Source organism: Chrysochloris asiatica, unplaced genomic scaffold, assembly GCF_000296735.1.
Source record: "Chrysochloris asiatica unplaced genomic scaffold, ChrAsi1.0 scaffold00249, whole genome shotgun sequence".
Taxonomy (NCBI): Eukaryota; Metazoa; Chordata; class Mammalia; order Afrosoricida; family Chrysochloridae; genus Chrysochloris; species Chrysochloris asiatica.
This window is the reverse complement of record NW_006408767.1, coordinates 3,823,297-3,844,016: the sequence shown is the minus strand read 5'-3', so window position 1 is coordinate 3,844,016 and position 20,720 is coordinate 3,823,297. Positions and strand designations below refer to the sequence as shown.

General features: G+C 52.8%; 1 protein-coding gene across 4 annotated transcripts in view; it reads left to right on the top strand.

Moving 5' to 3' along the window:
* AGAP3 (ArfGAP with GTPase domain, ankyrin repeat and PH domain 3) overlaps positions 1–20,720 on the top strand; it is a 95,045-nt gene that overhangs the window by 55,616 nt on the left and 18,709 nt on the right. For 3 of the 4 annotated variants that reach the window (XM_006873681.1, XM_006873682.1, XM_006873680.1), the window contains 8 exons: positions 13,067–13,125; positions 13,344–13,431; positions 13,601–13,686; positions 13,818–13,959; positions 14,361–14,495; positions 14,618–14,745; positions 16,850–17,008; positions 20,425–20,517. In XM_006873681.1, coding sequence (XP_006873743.1) covers positions 13,067–13,125; positions 13,344–13,431; positions 13,601–13,686; positions 13,818–13,959; positions 14,361–14,495; positions 14,618–14,745; positions 16,850–17,008; positions 20,425–20,517 — 890 coding nt within the window. Of the gene's footprint in view, positions 1–13,066; positions 13,126–13,343; positions 13,432–13,600; positions 13,687–13,817; positions 13,960–14,360; positions 14,496–14,617; positions 14,746–16,849; positions 17,009–19,359; positions 19,423–20,424; positions 20,518–20,720 lie in introns of those variants that run through there. The other variant, XM_006873683.1, reaches the window with a different exon arrangement.

The window sequence follows — 20,720 nt, the reverse complement described above, 5'->3', positions numbered from 1 at the left end:
TCCCCCCATCCCCCCTTTAGTATGGGTTCTTTCCCTTAGTCTTTTACAGTAGTGGTCCTATGCAGTATTTCTCTTTTTGTGACTGACTAATTTCACTCAACATAATGCCCTCAAGGTTCATCCATGTTATGCAGTGGCTTGCAGCTTTCTTGTTGTTCTTCAAGGCTAGCCATTAACTTTTGATGCTGCTGGAACATTGCAAAGCCGGCAGTCTCATATCTGCCTGGGAGGAGATGGGAGAGTGAATTAGTACCTCCTTTTTGGAAAAGCAACCAGACATTATTGATTAGCACTCAGCATACAAAGGCCTTTGAAACCAGCTGTCCTCTGTTTAGAATGTGTCTTATGGAATGAAAACAGTATGCACACAGGTATTCATCTAGCCTTGCTTGTGGTGATCTTTAGATAAAGGATGCAACAACAGGTGCTGGCAAGAATGTGGAGAAATTGGAATCCTCATGCATTGTTGGTGGGATTGTAAAATGTAGCCACTGTGGAAGACGGTTTGGCGATTCCTCCAAAAGTAGGGAGCTCTGGTAGCGTAGTGGTTACAAATTGGGCTGTTAACCTCAAGGTCAGCAGTTCGAAACTACCACCTGTTGCACTGGAGAAAGAGGAGGCTTTCTGCTCCCGTAAAGATTTACAGCCTCAGGAACCCTGTCCAGGGTCGCTATGAGTCGGAACCGACTGCATGACACATAACAGCAACAAACCCTATGACCCAGCAATTCCACTCTTAAATATGTAATCAAGAGACTTGAAAGCAGGGATGTAAGCATACTTTGTACACCAGTGTTCATTGTAGCACCATTCACAATAGTGATAAACTGGAAACAAGCTAAAACACCCAACAGGTGACTGGATAAATAAAATATGGTTCATGCGTACAATGAACTATTACTCAGCCATGAAGAAAAGTGAAGTTCCTTATACATGCTACCACATGAGTGAACCTTAAAAACATGCTGAGTGAAATATATGCGTCATGTAAGGATAAATATTGTATGATCCCATTTTATATGCAATATTTTAAAATAAGCAAAGCTATAGAGCTCAAGGAGCCCTGATGTGGCTCCATAGGATAAGTGTTCGACCTGAAGGTTGGTTTGAACCACAAGGTCAGCAGTTCAGTCATACCATCCACTCTTCAGAAACCCTATACAGGATCGCTGTGAGTCGGAACCGACTTGATTACACATAACAACAGCATAAGGATCAAAGTTTACTAGGGGCAGGCTGGAGGAGAGAATAGAGTTATTGCTAAAATGGTACTGAATTTCTGTTGGTGCTAATAAAAAATTGAGAAATACATTGTGATGAATGCAGTTAATGTCACTGAATTGAACACCTATAAATGTTGCACAAGCAAATGTTTTGTTATATATATGAGGGGAACTCAAAAGTTTATAGAAAATTGGAACTGAAAGATAATGGAATTTTTTCCAGGAGCTTTTTGAAGCCTCCTTGTATTTGTACCACAGTTTGGAAAAGAAAGAAAGAGCGCAGCCCAAGTGTCCCATCAACAGGAATTGGTGAGTGACTTTGAGACCTCAGGAACTGGCAGGCAGGAGGTGGGGTGCCCCCAGCTTTAGTATGTCATCCAGTGAGCTATGTTTATTGCTTCACCAAGACTGCTCTTGCTTGGTCCCTACAAGCTTCATTGTGGAGGAAAGGGAAGGGTGGATGCCATGGCCAAAAGCGGGCATGGGGCCAAGTGAGCCTATGCCTGAGTGTGTTAGGGGTCTTTTTCTGATAAAATAAACTAAAAGGATTACTAGAGCATTCATTTCTTTAATCTCACCCACAATCTTCTTTCGTGTCACACCCAGAGTCTGAAAGTGGTTTTGAATCTTTGTCAAAAGCATGTTTGTTGAGGTGGGCAACTTCATGGTGAGCTCCAGTTGAGCCAGGAGGTTGAGGAAAACAAGCTAAAATGCCCACTGAGGAAAGCCTTGCCCTTCATCCAAAAAGTCTGTGCAAACATTATTTTTAAAATGGTTGCAAAATAATTCCAAACTTAAATTTGTAATAGTTTCTGTCCTGGTATCCATGTGGTTGGACATTTCTTTGATCCTAAATCCTGACCTCTACTTCAGATTGTCTCCTTGGGAATCACTGTGGTAAAAATTGATTGTGGCCAAGGTTTCTCGCTAGCCCCTACAGCCCCCATGTATGGCTAAGGTGATGCCCAGCCAGGGGCCTGCAGACCCACTCCCTTACACCTTTGTCAGCCTATGACAGCCTCCGTAAAACAGCCAAAGCCAAACCTCTTTGGTTGTTGTTAAGTGCTGTGATTTGGTTCTGACTCATAACAACCTATTTCTGAGGCGCAGCTGGTGAATTTGAACCTCGATCTTGTGGTTCAAACCAATCTTACAGTCAGTCCAATGCTTATCCAACAGCACTTAACCGATACCAGATGGTTCAAACCGTATACAGAGTTGCTATGAGTTGGAACCTACTCAGCAGTACTTAATGATAGCTACATATTTATTTTTGGTCTTAAGGTTTTTGAGGGGTTCAGGATTTTTTCACAATAGTAGCACCTATTGATCCTTTCTTGTTCTTAGCTCTGATGAGCCGTGCATATTCCTTTTGACCTCTTCCTTCTCCCTGGTCCAGCAGACCGTCCTCTTGTTAATGCACTCCTTTCTTTGTGCAGTGGTGGTTGTGGTTATGTGCCGTGGAGTTGGTTCCAAATCATAGCAACCCTGTATAGGGTTTCTGAGGCTATAAATCTTTACAGGAGCAGAAAGCCTCATCTTTCTTCTGCAGAATGTTGGGTAGTTTTGAACTACTGATCTTGAGGTTAGCAGTCCGACTTGTAACCACTACACTACCAGAGCTCCTTTTCCTCTGTGTTGATGTTGTTGCTAAGTGCCGTGGAGTGGGTTCTGACTCATAGCGACCCTGTACAGGGTTTCCGAGGCTGTAAATCTTTACGGGAGCAGAAAGCCTCATCTTTCTCCTGCAGAGCAGCTGGTAGTTTTGAACTGCTGACCTTGTGGTTCGTAGCCCGATTTGTAACCACTACGTTACCAGAGCTCCTTTTTCCTCTGCGTACATCCCCTAATAAGTTGCAGGAGGTAGTCTTTGTTTGTCCCCCTTCCCACCCCATCCCCGCCTGCTTCTCCAAGCTTTGCATAGCATCTGGCTCAGTCTCTTGATCACCTGTGTCTGGAGGGTGGTGACAGGGATGATCCGGGCAGGGGGCAGGTGGTGACATCAATGGCTTCAAGGAGAAGCGGGGTGGTGTGGTGAGCAGGGCTTTCTTCAGGGAGGTTGATAGCTCCAGGAAGGCATGCACAGGGAGGACAGATGGATGTATGAAGGTGGAGAGCTGGCTGGCACCAGCTACACTGTGTCTCCAGCCATTTCATGCCCTTCCTGAGGGGGTCGCAGAATTGCTACCGAGTGGACCTGGGGCCCACAGAGTCCAGGCTTCCTCCTTCTGATCCAAGGCTTCTGTCTGCGTATCTTAAATGGGTTGTCTGACACTGATCACTGATAGGCTAACCAGGGAGCAAGTAATCAGGCTCAAGACAGATAGTAAGTGCAATTAAAATGAGGATCTAAATTGTAGCTCCCAGAAGTCTGAGGTCCAGATTTCAGTACTCAGGTGTTCTAGCATCTCGGTGAGAGAACCAGGGGGCTGCGAACACTTGAGGGTTGTATGAGGAAAATTATGGAGTGGAGCCAGCTGGGCCTCAGCTTTGGGGGTGGCCCTGTACTCAGGACTGACTGCCCTTCTGCCATTAGTGGAGAGCTCGAGGCTACACTGTGTCTAGACCTGGCAGGGCAGCCTCTGCCTCCTTGGATGTAGGCAACATTTGAGCTATGGGCAGCTCATAGGGTGGATGGGGAGACCTGCCAGAGGGTGAAGAGGGGTCTGGGATGAGAAGGAGGTAGAGATCCAGGCTGCTTGGTGGCCAGGACAGACTGAGAAGGCCTCAAACTGAGGTGGGTCTCTCTACCACGTCCTGCTGAAGTGTGCCCTGCATGGTCCGGCATCACCCCAGAGACCTAAATTTCCCTTCTATGGAGAGCCTCTGAGGATGTGGTCTGCGTATCAGTGCTTTGGATTGCGGACACCTGGCTCTGGGTTGATCCCTGCCCCGCTTTGAAAGTCTATTATGGGAGTATGTTGTTGTTAAGTACTGTTGAGTTGGTGTAGGGTTTCCAAGGAGTGGCCGGTGAGTTTAAACTGCTGACCTTGTGTTTCAAACCACCCTTGCAGTCCAGTGTTTCACAACAGGACTGTATTATAGGTGCTTTTAAACTTCTGTGCATGAAACTGAGACTCTCTGACTCTTGTGTTTACACTGTGTCCCAGCTACCCTTTGAGAGCTTTTTTGCCTGTGCCTCCATGTTTGAGCCGTCACTAGTCCTCCTGAGCTCTCGGCAGCACTGCCTGTCAGCTGCCCACCACGGCAACCCTCCAGCTTGGTGCTGTAAAATGTGCAGCTACTTAAATACTCTATTGAGTTTTCTCTGCATTCAGACAATTTGATTTTCTAAAAATAAGGTGAAGTGAAAGCGCTAACATGATGGCTAAAGAAGAGCTCATTAATTGAGCGCATTTTAGAAAGCCATTAGGCTGAAAGCAGCAGATTTTTGGTTCATTTGATTTAAGCTGGACTGATGTTCAGTTTTGAAGGAAGATAGCACAGTATTTACAAAAGTGTCAAATGCAGGAAAAATGTCAAAATGTGCCTAGGAGGGATGTGATTGGGAGTATGATGGCACTTTTCATTCTGACTCAGGCTCCCCTGGGCGGATGCAGCCTCAGACCACTGCCGTTAGGGTCAGCATGAGGTGGGAATGACATTGGTATAACCAGCACCCTGTATAGTGGCTGACCCTGGTCTCTGGTCCTGGGACTGCACATTGTTGGTGCTTAGTCTAGGCAGAGGATGGAGTGTCCAGGTGACTTTCAGGGACAGTTGGTCAGGAGACCAGTGGGGACTGTGCATTGTTGGTGCTTAGTCTAGACAGAGGATGGAGTGTCCAGGTGACTTTCAAGGGCAGTTGGTCAGGAGGCCAGTGGGGCCCACCCATCAGGGTACAGACTGCACCCTGATGGGTGGGCCTACATCTGGTCCATGAGTGTCTCCAGAGCCCTAACACAGAGGAAAGAAGGAAAACCAAAACACACCTGTCAAGAGATCCATCTGGGCCGAGTAGCCATTTCTGAATGAGGGTGATGCTTTGCCACTCCAGAGGCTGTGTCTTTATTTCCTGTCCTCAGTGCCCCTGTTCCTGTCTGCTCCCACCCAGCCCACTAGGGGGCTCTGACACACTGGGCTTGAGAATAGGAGTAGTGGTCCCAGGATTGGTAGAGCAGCAGCCATTAGAAGGTCCAGGGGAGATCTCGGGTGCTTTTCTGTGCTGGGCATCATCGCAGGCCCTCTGGGAGCTGTCTGGATTTCGGCTCACAGAATGATGCTGTAGGGGTGAGGTGAGTGGTGACCAAGCACCTGCTTGTTTGGGTCCATGGCTTTGCGCCTTGTCCAGGTCTGCCCAGCTGACCTTGGGCAAGTCCTTCCCTGTCTTCAGGTATCCATGACCGTAGCTGTGAAGGGAGAAGTAGAAGCAGAAGCAAGTGTATGTTCTTAACCTGGAATCCGTGCAGGACGTAGCAAACTGGGAGACCTAAGTAAAAACCTGTGTGCAATTTTTTTTGTTTTCATCAGAATTTTGAAGAAAAACATAATCTAAAATGCGCCTCAAGGACCTGTAGTTCACTCTACCACTGAAGTCTGAAAGAGGAGTTGGTGGGGCCAAACTAATTATTGGCAGCCCAAGCTGGGGCTCTAAAGCCAGCCAAAGTTCTAATTTGACAAAAACTGGTACTGGATCAATATGGTTATCTGAACTCACTTTCACCATCTGCCTGTGCAGCCCTCCCAGACACAGCACTAACCCTTGACCGCTGCAGCTGGGAGGGACGCCTCCAAGACATCAGCTGTAGGTCTTTGCTTACCAGGCAGAGTTTGATAGGGGAACATCACCAAGTCCTGAGCATGTGGCAGAGCACTGGACTCACCATATGGGCAGGGAAGCCTGCCTGCTGTGGAAGTAGTGCTGAGAGGGTAGAGGAGAGGTCTGAGTGATGCCAGGCAGAAGAAGGTCAGACGGGCAGAGGCTCTAGGCAGACAGTAGCTACTGCCTGCATGGGCAAATTGCACGTTATGGAATCAGGAGCTTGACTGTAATTCTGCATCAAATGGAAGCCATTAGAGAACGTTGGCCATGTTTTAAAGTTATTTGTAGTTTTGAAAAGAAGACAGATTGCTGGTAATAGGGTAGGGTGGGGTGGGGTGGAAGCTGGGAGCCTTTTGGGAAGCGAATATAGCAGTTTTGAGACAGGGGAAGGAAGGGGGGTGGGTCTTCCTGGTGGTGGGCAGAGGGCAGGTTTAGAATATGTGTAGGAGGTAGAAGCAACAGGACTAACCTGTAGACTGGAGGTGGGCAGTGGAGAGACTGAGGGAATTGGAATAGAGAAGCCCTTCTAGGGTTTTGGCTTGAGCACCTAGGGAGTTGACAATGAGCCATTTATGAAGATGATGCATGCTGGGCGTGGAGCAGGCTGGGGGATAGAATTTCTGCAGTGGCAGTAGACTTGAGTTCTCTGTGGACAAGCCTGAGACTTTCTGTAAAGGGGACTGTAGCAGGAAGGCAGCCACAACTCTTCCCTCACGCCCCACACCCCCCCAATCTCATTTCACTAATCCTCAACCTGGACACCTGTGCAAAGAGAACAGAACATGCTGGAGACCACCCCACCCTCCGGAAACTCCTGGTGTGACCTCACTGCCTCTCTCAGACTCAGTAACTGAGGTCTTGGGCAACCTGAAGCTTCTCAAGGATTTCTGCTGGGTTCTGGGCCAGCTTCCTCTAAGCCCACCGAGGCTGCTGGAGATGTTCTGCTGCCACCTTGTGGATGAGAGGAACCTGCGCGGCATTGGAGGGCCAGGTGACACCAGCCTTCTGGACCCTCGCAAGCCACCCATGACTCTTGGCTTTTAGGAAGAAGCTTAGTGTTTACTCATCTCTGATAATGAGGACACCCATCAGTTCTCTGTAGGTTGTATGGGCCTTAGCTGGACCTCCCTCAGTACTTACCAACTGAGGAACCAGCCAATACAAGGAGGCTTCAAAAAGTTCATGATAAATTCCATTACCTTTTTTTATTTTAAATATATATGTTGTTGTTTCCATTACCTTTTTAAGGTTTCATTTTCCCATGAACAATTTGAGCCTCTTGGAATCTGAGTGAAGACAAAGTACAAGACATGAAGGTGTTTCAGGGGCAGAGGTTGCTCTTTTCTGTCCTATAGAACTGACAGTCTCATAGATCCCTTCTTGGCAGTTGTCTCCCTTGTATCCCAATGCCCCTGGCGCTAGTTAGTCCCCTGCCCTTCTCACAGCACATGGCACTTAATTAGAGTGAGACATTTGAGGCCAACATGCTCACCTAGTATCACATCTGCCTAGAGCTGTTGTCTTGCCTCCTCTTCTAGCATACAGAGCAGAAGGGCTCTTTGGTATTCATCTGTACTTCCTGCCTCCAGGGAAGAGTGTTGTGGCCCCAGAATATGGATTGTAATTTCCCTAGTCTGTCAGTTTGTTATATTGCAGTGGCTTATGTGCTGGAAGGTATGCCACCAGTATTTCAAGTCATCCGTGGTAGGCAGGTTTCAGTGGAGCGTCCAACTAAGGTAATCTAGATCTGAAAATTCTGTGGATCTTAACAGAATGTCTGATAGATTGCTGGAACTGAAGGCACTTAGTCTACACAGTGGCTGCAACAGTGGACTGAAGTATACTAGCAATCATGAAGTTGGTTTCCTTCTGTTATGCATGAGATCACCAAAAGTCAGATCTGATTCAACAGCAGCTGACAACAATCCCCCAGTAACTTCCATGGACTAACTCAACCCAAGTGACAGATTTGGCCTTCAGACACATGGAGCTGTCACAGGGACCACTTTAATGGAGTTTCTACGGAGTCCCGGTGTGGCGCTGTGGGCTAATGCGTCAGACAGCAAAGTCACGTGAACTGCAAGGTCAGTGGTTCAAGTTTACCAACTGCTCCTTGGAAACCCTATACAGGGTCACTATGGGTCGGAATCGACTCGATGGTACTTAACAACAACAACAGCATGGATGTGGCCCCAGCCTGGAGTTTCTTAGGACTGCTCTATTTTACTTCAGACTTACAGTTAATGAGCATGGTGCTGTAGGATAATGCTCTGGACTGCAAGGTTGGTTTGAGCCGCAAGGATGGTGGTTCCAATTCACCATTTGCTGTTTGGAAACCCTATACATGGTCCCTACAAGTTGGAACTGACTTGACAGCACTTAACAGCAACAAGAAGTTAGTGAGAACTATGTTATGTGAAACTGTGTTTGCTGCAGGTTCTTGGAGCAGAATCTTGTGAGACAGAATAGAAACCTAGTCCCTTCCCTGGAGCTGATGCCAAAGAAGAAGAGAGGTGTATGCCTATGGGTGTTCTCCATTTGAGGTCTCTGCCTGACTTGATGTCATGGGACATTTGTGTTTGATCAGATGCTTCTCCCTGTCTAGTTTCCTTAGTTTCTGGGAAAGAGTAGGAAGGAAGAAGAAACCATATGAGGAAGAGGAAGCTCTTCCAGGTTTGGGAATGGACTCAGTTTGACCTTTTTTGCCAGGACTGACTGATTCAGTGGGTCAGATGGACACAGGAGCAGATGAGAGTAGATGTTTCCTCACCTCGAAGCTTTGGCACTGTAATCAGCCTTCCCCAAGACCCTGTGTATATATGAGACAAAGACAGAAAGTGAGTGAGGAAGAGAGTGAGAAAAAGAAGAGGAAGAATGTTTCAGTCTGGGAGTCTTGTACTCTTATATCCCATCCTGCTGGGCTCCCACCAAGAGCAGCCTGTGGAAAAAGGGGCCCAGTCCAAAGGAGACTAGAGCTTTGTCATTGGAGGCCATTCCAGTTCTAAAGCAACCTACCCCTGTTGGGCACCTTATCCACTGCCCTCCCTCAGTCCCCAAGACTGCATGTTCAGACTTGCAAAGAATCAGACTTGTAAGTGATGAACAGACTGATTCTTTGGAGGAAGAGTCATTCCCTGTGTGTATATGAGAGAGAGAGCTGATATACTGACAGGTATGCAGATAGGGAGGTCAAGTGGAGACAGCATTTACTCACCTGTAGCTCAGTGAGGTTGGGAGACAGGAGTCCTGGGCTCTATGTGCTCTTGTCTTCATGCCTGCCTGAGAAACCTTGGGAGGGCCCTTCTGCTGAAGTATCTATTATGTGGGGAATCTCTAACGCAGAGAGTAATAAGTGACCTCATCACTGTTAATAACCAGTCCCAGAGAAATCCAAAGTCGCCCCCAGGGCTTCTCCAAGTCTGACTGATCCAGACCAGGACTTGTGTGTTTCCAGCCATCACTTCTGCCACAGCACTTCCATGGAGAGGCCCAGCCTTCTTTAGGCATTCCCTGCCCTAGCCCCCTCAGGAATGCACCACTCTGACTCTGACCTGGAGAAGGAATTCTTAAGCAGAAAAGGGTATGGAGAGTTGGGTTAGAAGTAGAAAAAAACCTGGAAGTATATTTCTCTGCCTTCGTCCCTTGAGTCCTGGTGTGTAGCATAAACACTGGACCTAGAGGTTGGTTTGAAGTGCATGGTTGGTGGTTCAAAGTCATCAGTCGCTCCCCAGAAACCCTATACAGGGTCACTATGAGTTTGGAGTGGAACATGATGGCATTTTACAACAATAACAATAACATCCCTTACCACTACCTAAACTGATTCTTCCTGATCAATTCCTGGGGGCTTCTGGGACTGAAGTAGTAATGATTTCTCACTTTGTGGATTGTGGCAAACTCCAGGGCCTCAGGAGATGGCTGATGTTCCAAATGCAATATAAATCAAACGGGCTTGCCCCATTCTGAGGGAGATACTGAGGTACTGAATATCTGGTGTAATTTACAATCTAGAATGGAGAGGGTGCCCTGTACCTGGAAGCACTGTTCTCTTTTATAGAGTGAGGGTCATACTCTAACCAGGACATCAGAACAATAGGGAAGGTCCAGGGAGCCACAAGAAGCCAGAAACTCTGGGTCTCAGAAATGAGTCATTCATCACAATTGTTGGTCCAGTTGTAGATGTCATCTTTTGATTTTCTCTTACCCTTTGGCAGGACACTTAACCTAGTCCAGACAGATGAGTATCTTCTGGACTTTATAATCTCCAAAGGAAAAAACACCTCAGTCATTAGCATAAGCCTGCAGTAATATCAAACAGCTCTACTTCTTAGCAAGTTTTTAGATCTCAGAATGGCTCAGCAGATTATTTAAGGCCAGGACCGCAGCATTCAGGCTTCCTCTCCATTATACAGATGAGAAGACTGAGGCCCAGAGATGGCATGGGATTTGCCTGCTGAATGACTCTGGATGTGAGAAGTAGACAGTCTCAATCCTTCACTTACATAAGGAGGCCTTATCCAGTAAAGCATGAATCTGGAATCCTTTGCAAAATTCCTCTTGACTCCCAATCAAGGTTCTTAAGAGTTCCTGCCCTCATGTCTCACCTTCTGATTGTTCTTCCTTTGGAGTAAGAGAAGGGAGCTAACTTTCTCCAAAACGGAGCCCAGCGTTTGGTGTCACTGAGGACGGTTATTTATTTGTCTTGCTCCTAATGACAGCTCCTTACCTACCTGCCCCAGTCCTTAGGAGGAGCTCTGGGCTGGAATTTCCTGTTCTCTGAGGGATCCGGGGGCTGCCCCGGCTGGCTGGCTGGCTGGCTGGCTGGCTTGCTTGGCTCCCCAGCCACTGTTCCGGGGCGTTCCAGGCCAGGCTTGCCGCCTCTCTCTATCTTTGGCTGGCTCCCGGCCTCTCCAGGTCTGGGCTTGCCGTTGAGAGGTGGAGGAGTTGAGGGACTTGGTCGACCAGGCACCCGAGGCCCAGAGGCCAGAGGTCCGTGCGCACCAGCAGTGGCCCGGCCCGGGCAGAGCCCCGCGCCCCTCACCATGGGCCTGGCTACTGCTCCCAGGCCCTGAGCATGGAGCGCGGCTGGCCACCGGCTGACAGCTGCCCGGGGGAGCGGCCCGTTGCCTGCCGCCGCGCCCTCAGCCTCTGTGACTCGCTAGACCTGCACAGCGCCTCGATCCGACCGCGGAGCGAATGCCCGGGGGGCTCGGCGCCACCGCCCGCCGGGGCCAGAGGCCTGCTGCTCGGCTTGCTGCGCCCTCGCCTTGGTCGCCGTGGCCAGTCTGACGGGCGCCAGTCGCCTGCTGCACCTAGTGCTACACTGCATGAGCCTGCGCCTATACGGCGCGCCCGGGCCCCGCGCGAGGAGCCTGCGCGCCCGCGGCCCGCCAGCATGACGTTCCTGGAGGTGAACCGCGTGGAGCTGGCGGGCACAGCCGGCACAGAACCGGGCGTAGGGCTGGGCCGGGCCGGCAGCGCGGGCTTCTTGCGCGGCGCCTCGTTGTGGAGCAGCCAGCGCTGGCAGGTACTGCGCGGGGCCCGGCGCTCCGATTCGCCCCGCCGTGGCCTCTCGGCACTGAGAAAGAGCTTCAGCTTCCGGCTGCGGCGCGGCCAGGAGGTACGGCGCTCTGAGTCCGAGGCAGGGCCGCTGCCAGGGCCGCCGCGTGCGCGCACTCGGAGCGATGGCGACGCCAGCTCTCTGCACACCGGGCCGGGCCGCTGCGACCTGCTGGGCCACGACCCACGCCCTCCGCGATCCGCCGCCGGTCTCTGGAGGCTATTGGCCAGTCGCTTCCGCCGTACTGCGGCTACCGCGCCACTGTGGAGCCGCCGGGCAGCTGCAGCCCCGCTGCTGCTTGGCAGGCAGAGCAAGGCGCCCGGCCCACCGCCGCCGCCCGGTAAGAAGCACGGCCTGCCTCTTGAGGTCGGAGAAGCCGGCGCGGTGCCCCGGAGGACTGTGGTGCACTCGGCCTTGTGACTGACCTACCTGGTAGAGAGGTGGGCGGGCCAGTGCTGGGTGCCCTGATGCACAGTATCATGGAATGTGAGACGAGGAAGGGAAGCGAGAGATGGGACTCCAACCTTCTGATGTGGTAGAAGAGGGACTAGAACTCAACATTTCCCAACTCCCAGGCCATGCTGCGCTTTCTCCTGCTGCCTCTTCAGCTGATGTCAGGGATAACTAACCTCTGAAACATCCCGGAATGGTACAGTTGCAGGCAGGCAGGCTGAGGAAGGGAAACAAGCCCTGTCCATCTCGAAGGGCAGCTGGCGAGGATAGGTCCATGCAGAGGAGGGGTGGAGGCTAGATAGTAAAACCTGCAAAAATGAAGAGGTGGGGCTACTGCTGCGGGCTGTGCGGAACATGGAGGCTCTCTTTCCACAGACACTGCCCAAGCCAAGTGGCAGCTTCCAGAGGTGCTGGAGACAGACTGCAGGAGAGGGATTTGGGGGACTGGGATGCAGGTCTTTGGGAAAGAAAGGGTGGCCCTGCCTTCCCACTAAAGAGGAGTCTAGATGGGAAGGTGCGGTGTGGTGGGGAGGCAGCACCCTATTCAACCTGCCCTTCTAAGAACAGGGCCAGTAAGGTGCTCCTCCCTCTTCACCAAGGTTCAGGAATGTGGTGGGTGGCCCTACCCTGCTTTGGGTGAGCTGTTCCTACTTGCTGCAGGAGGCGGGCCCTCCTGCCAAGTGCCCAGCCTATTTTGGATCTGGGCTGGAACCAGTTGGGATGGCTGCTAACCTGGGCTTGAAGTCTGGGTCCTGGGGGCATCTGACTGGGCGTGACTCAAGGTGGGAACTAGTCCTCCTGTGGGAGCAGTGAGGTAAAGAGGGACAGGTCTGAAACCTAGGAAGTGAACCTATACTCCCTGAAGACTTTAGGACTCTTAACTGAAAAAAAAAAACCCAACTTTCCTGCTGCTCCCTGAGTGTCAGGTCTCATTGACTCCAGCCAGGTCTTTTAGGCTTTTGCTGGGAAGGGTATGGTGGTGGATATCAGGGTATATATGAATGGGGCAGGAGGAGCTGTCTTGTCTGTGTTGCTCCCGTTCTAATGGGACTATTTTCTCTTCCACAGATTCATTTGTGAACAGCCAAGAGTGGACACTGAGTCGCTCTGTGCCAGAGCTTAAAGTGGTAAGTGGAGGCAGGTGGGCATGGATGGGAGAAGGGCCCTGGGCAACTCTTCCTTGCCTGTCTTCTCTTTGCCTGACCTTTCCCCCACCCTGCCTTGTTTCCTCTGCCCCTCCCGTCAGCCCTGCTCCCTCTCCTCTCAGGTCTTCGCTTACCTTTCCCATCCTGTCCTAGCCTCTGCCTCACTGCCTCCCCAATGCCTTCTTACCCCTTCCCCTCAGGGCATTGTGGGGAACCTGTCCAGTGGGAAGTCAGCCCTGGTGCATCGCTATCTGACAGGGACCTATGTCCAAGAGGAGTCCCCCGAGGGTGAGTGTGGTGGCCTCTCTGTTCCCTCCCTGCCTTTTAGCTTTTCGGTGCAGAGGGCTCTCTGACTCTTGAACCATCCCTGTCTTTGTCATCTTCTTAACTGGAAATGTTCCACGTCTTCCCTTAGTGCTCTCCACATTTGAGCACTGACTGTAGACTTTGTTCCCAGGGGGCCGGTTTAAGAAGGAGATAGTGGTAGATGGTCAGAGTTACCTGCTGCTCATCCGAGATGAAGGAGGTCCTCCTGAACTCCAGGTGACATCCCCGTGTCATGGCACCCCTCTTCCAGATTCCTGGGGTGGATGGGAGGGCTCACGAGCCAGGCTCTCCTGATGGGGTCTGCCAGTTGCCAAGCCGGGTAGTAACGTAAGGTGGTCTCCTCGTAGTTTGCTGCCTGGGTGGATGCCGTGGTGTTTGTGTTCAGCCTAGAGGATGAGATCAGCTTCCAGACAGTGTACAACTATTTTCTGAGGCTCTGCAGCTTCCGGAATGCCAGTGAGGTGCCCATGGTGCTGGTGGGCACTCAAGGTAAGTCTGGGGAGCATTGGGACTGAGGGATGGCAGAGAAGAGGGCAGTATCTGGGGCAGAGGTGGAGTAGGTAACAAAAACCTGGGTGACCCAGCGCCTCCACAAGCCTTTTTCAGCGCAGCTGGAGACCTTACACTGACATCCACATCTGAAGGCTTCCTAGAGCCACATTCAACTTTCCCCACTTCTGTTACATCTTGTTCTGGAAATAGGCCAGGGCTTAGTAATTATATAGTCGTCATCTTTTGAGGTTAATGATCAGGGAGTTAGGGATTCTGGGAGACTGAGTGGCCCATTTTCCCTCATTGTGCTGGTGTCAAGAGTTGACAAGAAGCCCACGTTTTTCACTGCACCAGGTGCTTTAATACCCAGTTCCGCTAACCCTATGCCCCCTTAACAGATGCCATCAGTGCTGCGAACCCCCGAGTCATTGACGACAGTAGGGCCAGAAAACTGTCCACAGATTTGAAACGCTGCACCTACTATGAGACATGCGCGACCTACGGACTCAATGTGGAGCGTGTCTTCCAGGATGGTAACTTGGCATGGGGCTCGTGGCAGCCAGCCTCAAGAGGGGCTTGGGAGTCAGGGGAAGGCTCTCGTCTGGGCTGTTCCCTTTTCCCCAGAGTAGATAACTGACGGTGCTGTCCCCTGCAGTGGCCCAGAAGGTTGTAGCCTTGAGGAAGAAGCAGCAACTGGCCATCGGGCCCTGCAAGTCCCTGCCAAACTCACCCAGCCACTCAGCAGTGTCCACTGCCTCCATCCCAGCCGTGCACCTCAACCAGGTGGGCCCACCTTCCTCTCTGCCTTAACTCTGTCTGCACCACGCATGGCTGTCTGCTGTGGAAGTTCCTGTCTCTGTACGTGTCCCCACCACCTCCACCTACTCTCTATCTGTCTTGTTCCCCATCTTTCACACCGTTCTAAAGCAGTGGCTCAAATCCCATTTAGCTTGCACGAGTGGCCTTGGCCTCCCCTCTAGCCCCAGGCTGACTGTCTCTCCTTGCTGTGGCTTCCCACCCCCTTCTTTCTGCTACCTTCCCCCTCCACCCACTCCAGCTAAGGAGACTTGAACATTTGCTGCAGTTAGAGTTGTCTTTTAAGTTACTTTCCATGAAACTCATTCTCAGAAGGCAGGGATAAGACAGCAATGTTTCAGACTCAGGACTAGCCCTTGACATCATTGGATAGTGCCACGCCTGGCCTCTCAATGCCCCCGGCCCTCTCCTCCCTCTGCTCACTGGTGCTCGATGCTGTCATCAGGTGATGGAGGAGGGTCTCAGCAGACCTGTCCCCGTGAAGCACCGGGCAGCCACACCGCCTCCTACTCTACCTTGAGGATTTGCATGTAGAAGGGTAGTCTTTACAACAAAGTGATGGTTGATATTTGATGCAGTGTAGCATATCATGGCCAATTGCTCTGAGCCAGGTCTTGTCCTGAATGCCACCCTACTGCCATCGAGGCAACTGCATCACACACAGGAACTCTGTATAGGGTTTCTGAGGCTGTAAAGCTTTACAGGAGCAGAAAGCCTCTTCTTTCTCCTGCAGAGCCGCTGGTCTGACCTTGTGGTTAGTAGTCCAGTGCTTATCCTACAGTGTCATACAACTTGGACATCTCTCTACTTCTTAGATCTGATTATTTTTGGCTCCCTGTATATTGTTGTTGTTATTAAGTGCCATCTAGTTGGTTGTATCTCATAGCCACTCTGTATGGAGTTTCTGAGAGCGACTGGTAGATTTGAATTGCCGGCCTTGTGGTAACCAGTCCAGGTTTATCCTACAGCCCCAGTGCTTTCTTTCAAAAAATTCCATTTCCCACCCCGTTCCCATCGCTGAAGCTCTTAACAGATGAGCTCATGGAGGGGTCAAGTTGATAGCTGCTCAGCCTTAGCTCTGCCGAGGCCAATTATCTTTCCAAGGCTCGTTCACGTAACAGCACACAGTGTTCTGACTTTTCTCAAGGCCTCTCCCCATCAGATTTCTAAGAGGATGGCAAGGATTTCCGCATGTTCCTACAGGGGCAAAAAAGGAAGAATGGTGGGTCTTCACTGCCTTTGAGCAGCTCTACCCTACCACTAACTCTGCCTCCAGGCCCTGCCCTGAGAGGCGTATTGCAGAGGGCCGTGTTCCACGTATCTACACATTGTGTATGTGTGTGCACTAGGATTAAGAGCGAGGTGGCCAAGTAGGATACATCCTCCACTCAGCTGGAAGGCCTATGGGCAGTCAAGGAGCAGGCAGGTGGCTTGGTGCTGGGTGTGCTAAGCCCTGGGGCAGCTCCCAAGCTGCTACCAGATATAGTACCCCATCCTGTGGTCTTTCCTTTTTCTTTTCTTTCTCTGTTCTGCAGCGTGCTCTGGCTGGCCGATTTCTCTCTTCTTTGGTTTTCCCTCTTTCCATTTCCATCACACACACTGCCTTGAAACAAACTTCTTCCTCTTCCAGCACCTGAGCCTGTCACCGTCTCCTGCCACCTTGACATGTGTATAGACTTTGGGGACCCCAGGGTGACCTGCTACTTCCCATCAGTACCAACACGTAGCCTGAGCCCAGTGCCTGCAACCTGCGCACTTTCTGCTCTGTCTCGGACGTGACCAGAGAGCCTTTGCGTCTGTCCCTGCGTCCCTGTTGCACAGAGCTGCTGTTTGAGGCCCTCAGGAAGAGGGTTCGCTACCTCATTAAGGCCTCCAGTCTGCACCTAGCCTTCCACTTGACGTTTCCTTAGGAACTAGGAGCCTCTCTTCCACCTGTAGCCTTAGGCTGGGTCTTCTGGTCTCCGTGAGAGGCCTCTCCAGCGAGCAGAACAGGCCCTAGGACCCTACTGCCACCCTTGTCTGCCCCCGTGCTGCACCCACGGCCGCCCTCAGCAGCCCTCTCTGTCTGTAGGCCACGAATGGCGGCAGCAGCGCCTTCAGCGACTACTCATCCTCAGTCCCCTCAACCCCCAGCATCAGCCAGCGGGAGCTGCGCATCGAGACCATCGCTGCCTCTTCCACCCCCACACCCATCCGCAAGCAGTCCAAGCGGCGCTCCAACATCTTCACGGTACGTGACTTGCCTATTTCCTGGCCTGCCTAGTGTTCTCCTTGATCAGGTGGGGCCGACACCAGGGCTCCCACTCCTGAAGGGAATGGCCAGCACCATGGAGCCTAGGTCAGGGCTCTGTTGAACACAGACACACACGAAAGGCTTCAGGCCCCTCACCCAGCATCGGAGCCCACAGCAGGGCTCTCACCACATCCCACAGCCCCCCTGCTCCTGCCACACATTTGCTGCTCGTGAAGTTCCCCTCTTTCCTTGAGCTCTTAGAATTCCTTTGCCAGTCTGAAGCAACCTTTGAATGCATCTAGTTTAGCTCCCCAACTCCTTTTATTCAGCAGGTAGTGAACTGGAAGCCAGAAGGTGATTGGCTCAGGGTTACACAAAGGCTTAGTTGGCAGAGCCTGGTCTTTGGGTCACATCCCAGTTTTTCCTATTCATGACCCCACACCGTTGAAAGGAAATGAGTGTGCTTTCCACACCCCCACACCACCCTCACCCCCAGCAAAACCTTAAAGTACTGGGGACCTTGGTCTCTGACTCCACCCTGCTTCTCCCCACAATGCCTCATCCTCCCACTTCAGTTCTCTGGGAGCATCTTGTTCCCTCCTCAGCCCCCAAAGTGTAACCCCAGGACTCCAGTGGTGTCCTCTGATGGGAAGGCCAGCCCTCCCACATAGGTGCACTGGAGCTCCCCACCCCCCCCCCACCCCCAGGCATCTCTCCATTCTGCTCTGAGCTGTGGGCCCACCCTCAGACCAACCTTCTAGCCGGGATTTGGCTGGACTGTGCCGGGAGTCTCGGGTCAGGCCAAGGTGGGTCAGCTGGCCGTAAATCCTCAGGAGAGCGCCAGCTTCTCAGCAACCCGTCGTTCTGCGTCACCCCATCCGCCTCTGCCTGTGGTGGCACTGCCCAGCTGGGGCTCCCAGGCTCCGTGCCCTCTTGCTCCATCCTGATCACACCCCCTCTTGCTGCCTGCTCTGCTCACGTACCTGCTGCACCTGCCTGTTGACTATGCTGCCGCCGCCGCCACCACCACCACCTCCACTGCCACCGTGTGCTGCGCTACCTTGACCCTAAGCCCACGGCCCTCCTGTTTCTGTTCTGTTCGCACTGTGAGATGCACAGAGCTTTGCTTGTTCCCTACACCTGCTGCTGCCACTACTGGTGTTTCAGAGCCCTGGGTGCTCTGCCCTGGGACCACCACGTGCCCTTGATGCCTGCTCCCTGACATCGTGCCCCAGTCATCTGCTCCCACAACACCATTCTTGGCCTGCCATCTTTCTCCTGCTGTACCAGCCTAGGGCATACGCCCTCTCTCCTCCCTGTCACCACCCTCCACCCACCTGAGACCTGGTTCCGCCGCCTGCGCCCTGTCCTCTGCTTACCTGCCTGGACCGTGGTGACCCTGCTCTGCTATCGTTGCTCACATGAGCTCACGGCCTATCCCCACTGCCTGGGGCCTTTCACGCTGTCCATCCTCAACATGCAATCTTCTTCTCTCCATTGTCTCCATGGTGACCTCAGTTGCACTATTGTCCCTGAGGCGATCTCAAGATGTGTCCATCTCTGTGGGCCATTCGGGGCCCTTGCCCTTTTTGTCCATCACTCTCAGGCACCACTCCTCCCTCAGAACTGTGCCTACAGCGGAGCCCTGTGCGCTTCCCACCGCTGCTCCTGCGCTGCTGTGCTGTGGCTTGGTGCCCTTTTGACTCATGGGTGTGGACATGAGCCTCTCAGGCCCCCACAACTCCATGTGCTTGTTTTATGTCTCTTTTCCCTGCTCCCACCCTCTGGTGGGCAAGCTGCCCCTGGACTCCCGGGGGTCCTCAGGGTGGGACCCCTCAGTACCCCAACCCAGTTGGGCCAGGCTGCACTTCACTCCACCTGACTTGTCTCTTCTGTTTGGGACCTGGTGGCAGTGGTCCCTCCTCCTCTCTTCTCATTGGCCCGGAGGGACAGAGGGCTGGGGTTTGGGCCCTGGAGCGCAGGAGGGCCTGAGGCACGTGGTGCTGTGGAACTGCTAGGCTGTGCGGCCCTCTGTGGTGGCCTTCCGTCAGGTCTTCTGTGCTTCCTGCCCTGCTGCAACGGCAGCCCTGTGCCCTTTCTGTGCCCTGGGCTCCCAGCAGCCTGGTGAGAACAGGAAGGCGAAGGGACCAGGGCTCCCGAGTGAGGGAGTGGATGGGCAGCTTGGCCAGCTGTCACCACGGTTGCCCATCACCTCCTGCTCCTCCCCCCTCTTGTGCTCCACCCTGCCTCTCCCCAGGCGCCTGGCTCTCTGCCCTCACCAGTGCTGACCAACTTGTGCGCGGCTTGAGTGTAACTTGCCAAAATCTCTATTCTTTCAATATTTGCAGATATGTGCCACTGTTTCCAACTTTTCATCAACAAAAAGGCCTTTCCAACTCCTTCCAAATTAGAAGACCAGGTGGTGACACACAGCACCTCTGGACATTGTCCCCTGTCGGGCCGGAGGCGGGCCGGGCCTGGGACTGCTCTCAGATGAGACCCACGGGAACCTTTGTAACTAACCCCACCCCCAGGGAAAGCTAGGAGCACTGGAGCCAGTGGCTGCGGGGGCTGCCTGGGGAGGCCACCACAGCCTCCGCTGCTCCAGGCCGCTGCATGGAGAAGAAGGGAGCTCACCGGTGCCGTCGGCCGGCCAGCGTGATGCCAGCGTGACAGCAGCCCCACAGGGCGGGGGCGTCCACGCGCCTGCTGCAGCCCAGCTGCTCCTGGGGGGAGCTTTCCTGCCCCTCCCTTCCTCTGCTCCTTCCTGCATGGACTTCTGCGCACCTGCTCCTGCTCCGGACACCCACTGCAGTCGCCGCCGCCGCTTGCCTTTCCCCTCTTTGGCCTCCCTGTTTCCTAGGATCTGCATTCCGGTGGACTGTGCCCCAAGAGCTTGGCAGGGTGCAGGGCCCCTTCGGGCATCTCTCCTCTCTCTCTCTCCGTCCACGGTGCCCATGGGCCGCACGGCGTGCTCGGGGCACTGTGCTGTGTGGTGTCTGTACTGCAGATGGGCCTCCTGCCCACGCATTTCTGGACTCTGCCCCTGGTTGTCGTGCCCTGTGCCACCAGCCCCTCCACAGCCACACCATCCACCTCTCCTTGCCCCCTTCTTTTATACCCCGGCCCCCTGGGCTGCGCGCTCCTCGTGCCCTTGGTATCTCATGTCCTTGCTCTTCTGTAAGGGGCGGGCCCGGCTCAGTGACCTATGCTGCTCTGTATGGTGCCGTGTGTAAGAATAAACCCATTGGAATACTCGTGGTCTCAGTTGCTTCCCGTCCCGCCGCCCCTGCCCACCATTGCCAGGTCCTACCCAGGAGGAGGGAGGAAGGAGGATGGGCTGGGATTCAGGTGGGCCGCGCTCCCCTGCATGCCTATGCCTTCCATAACACGCCTCCTGTTTTCTCTTCCAGTCTCGGAAGGGTGCAGATATGGACCGGGAGAGAAAGGCAGCCGAGTGCAAGGTGGACAGCATTGGGAGTGGCCGGGCCATCCCCATCAAGCAGGTCAGCACTGCCTGCCCTGTGTCTGAGTGGGCAGAGACCAGGGTCTGTGAACTCCCAGAATTTGGTTTTCTTCTGGGTCTCAGTGTGTGAGGGGAGAGAGGGGAGACAGCCTCTCCCTAGCCTAAGTCCTTCAAAAGGAAGGTTGCCCACCCCCAGAGGGTCTCTTCCTGATCAGGTAGTGCCCCTCTGGCTGTGCCTCATCT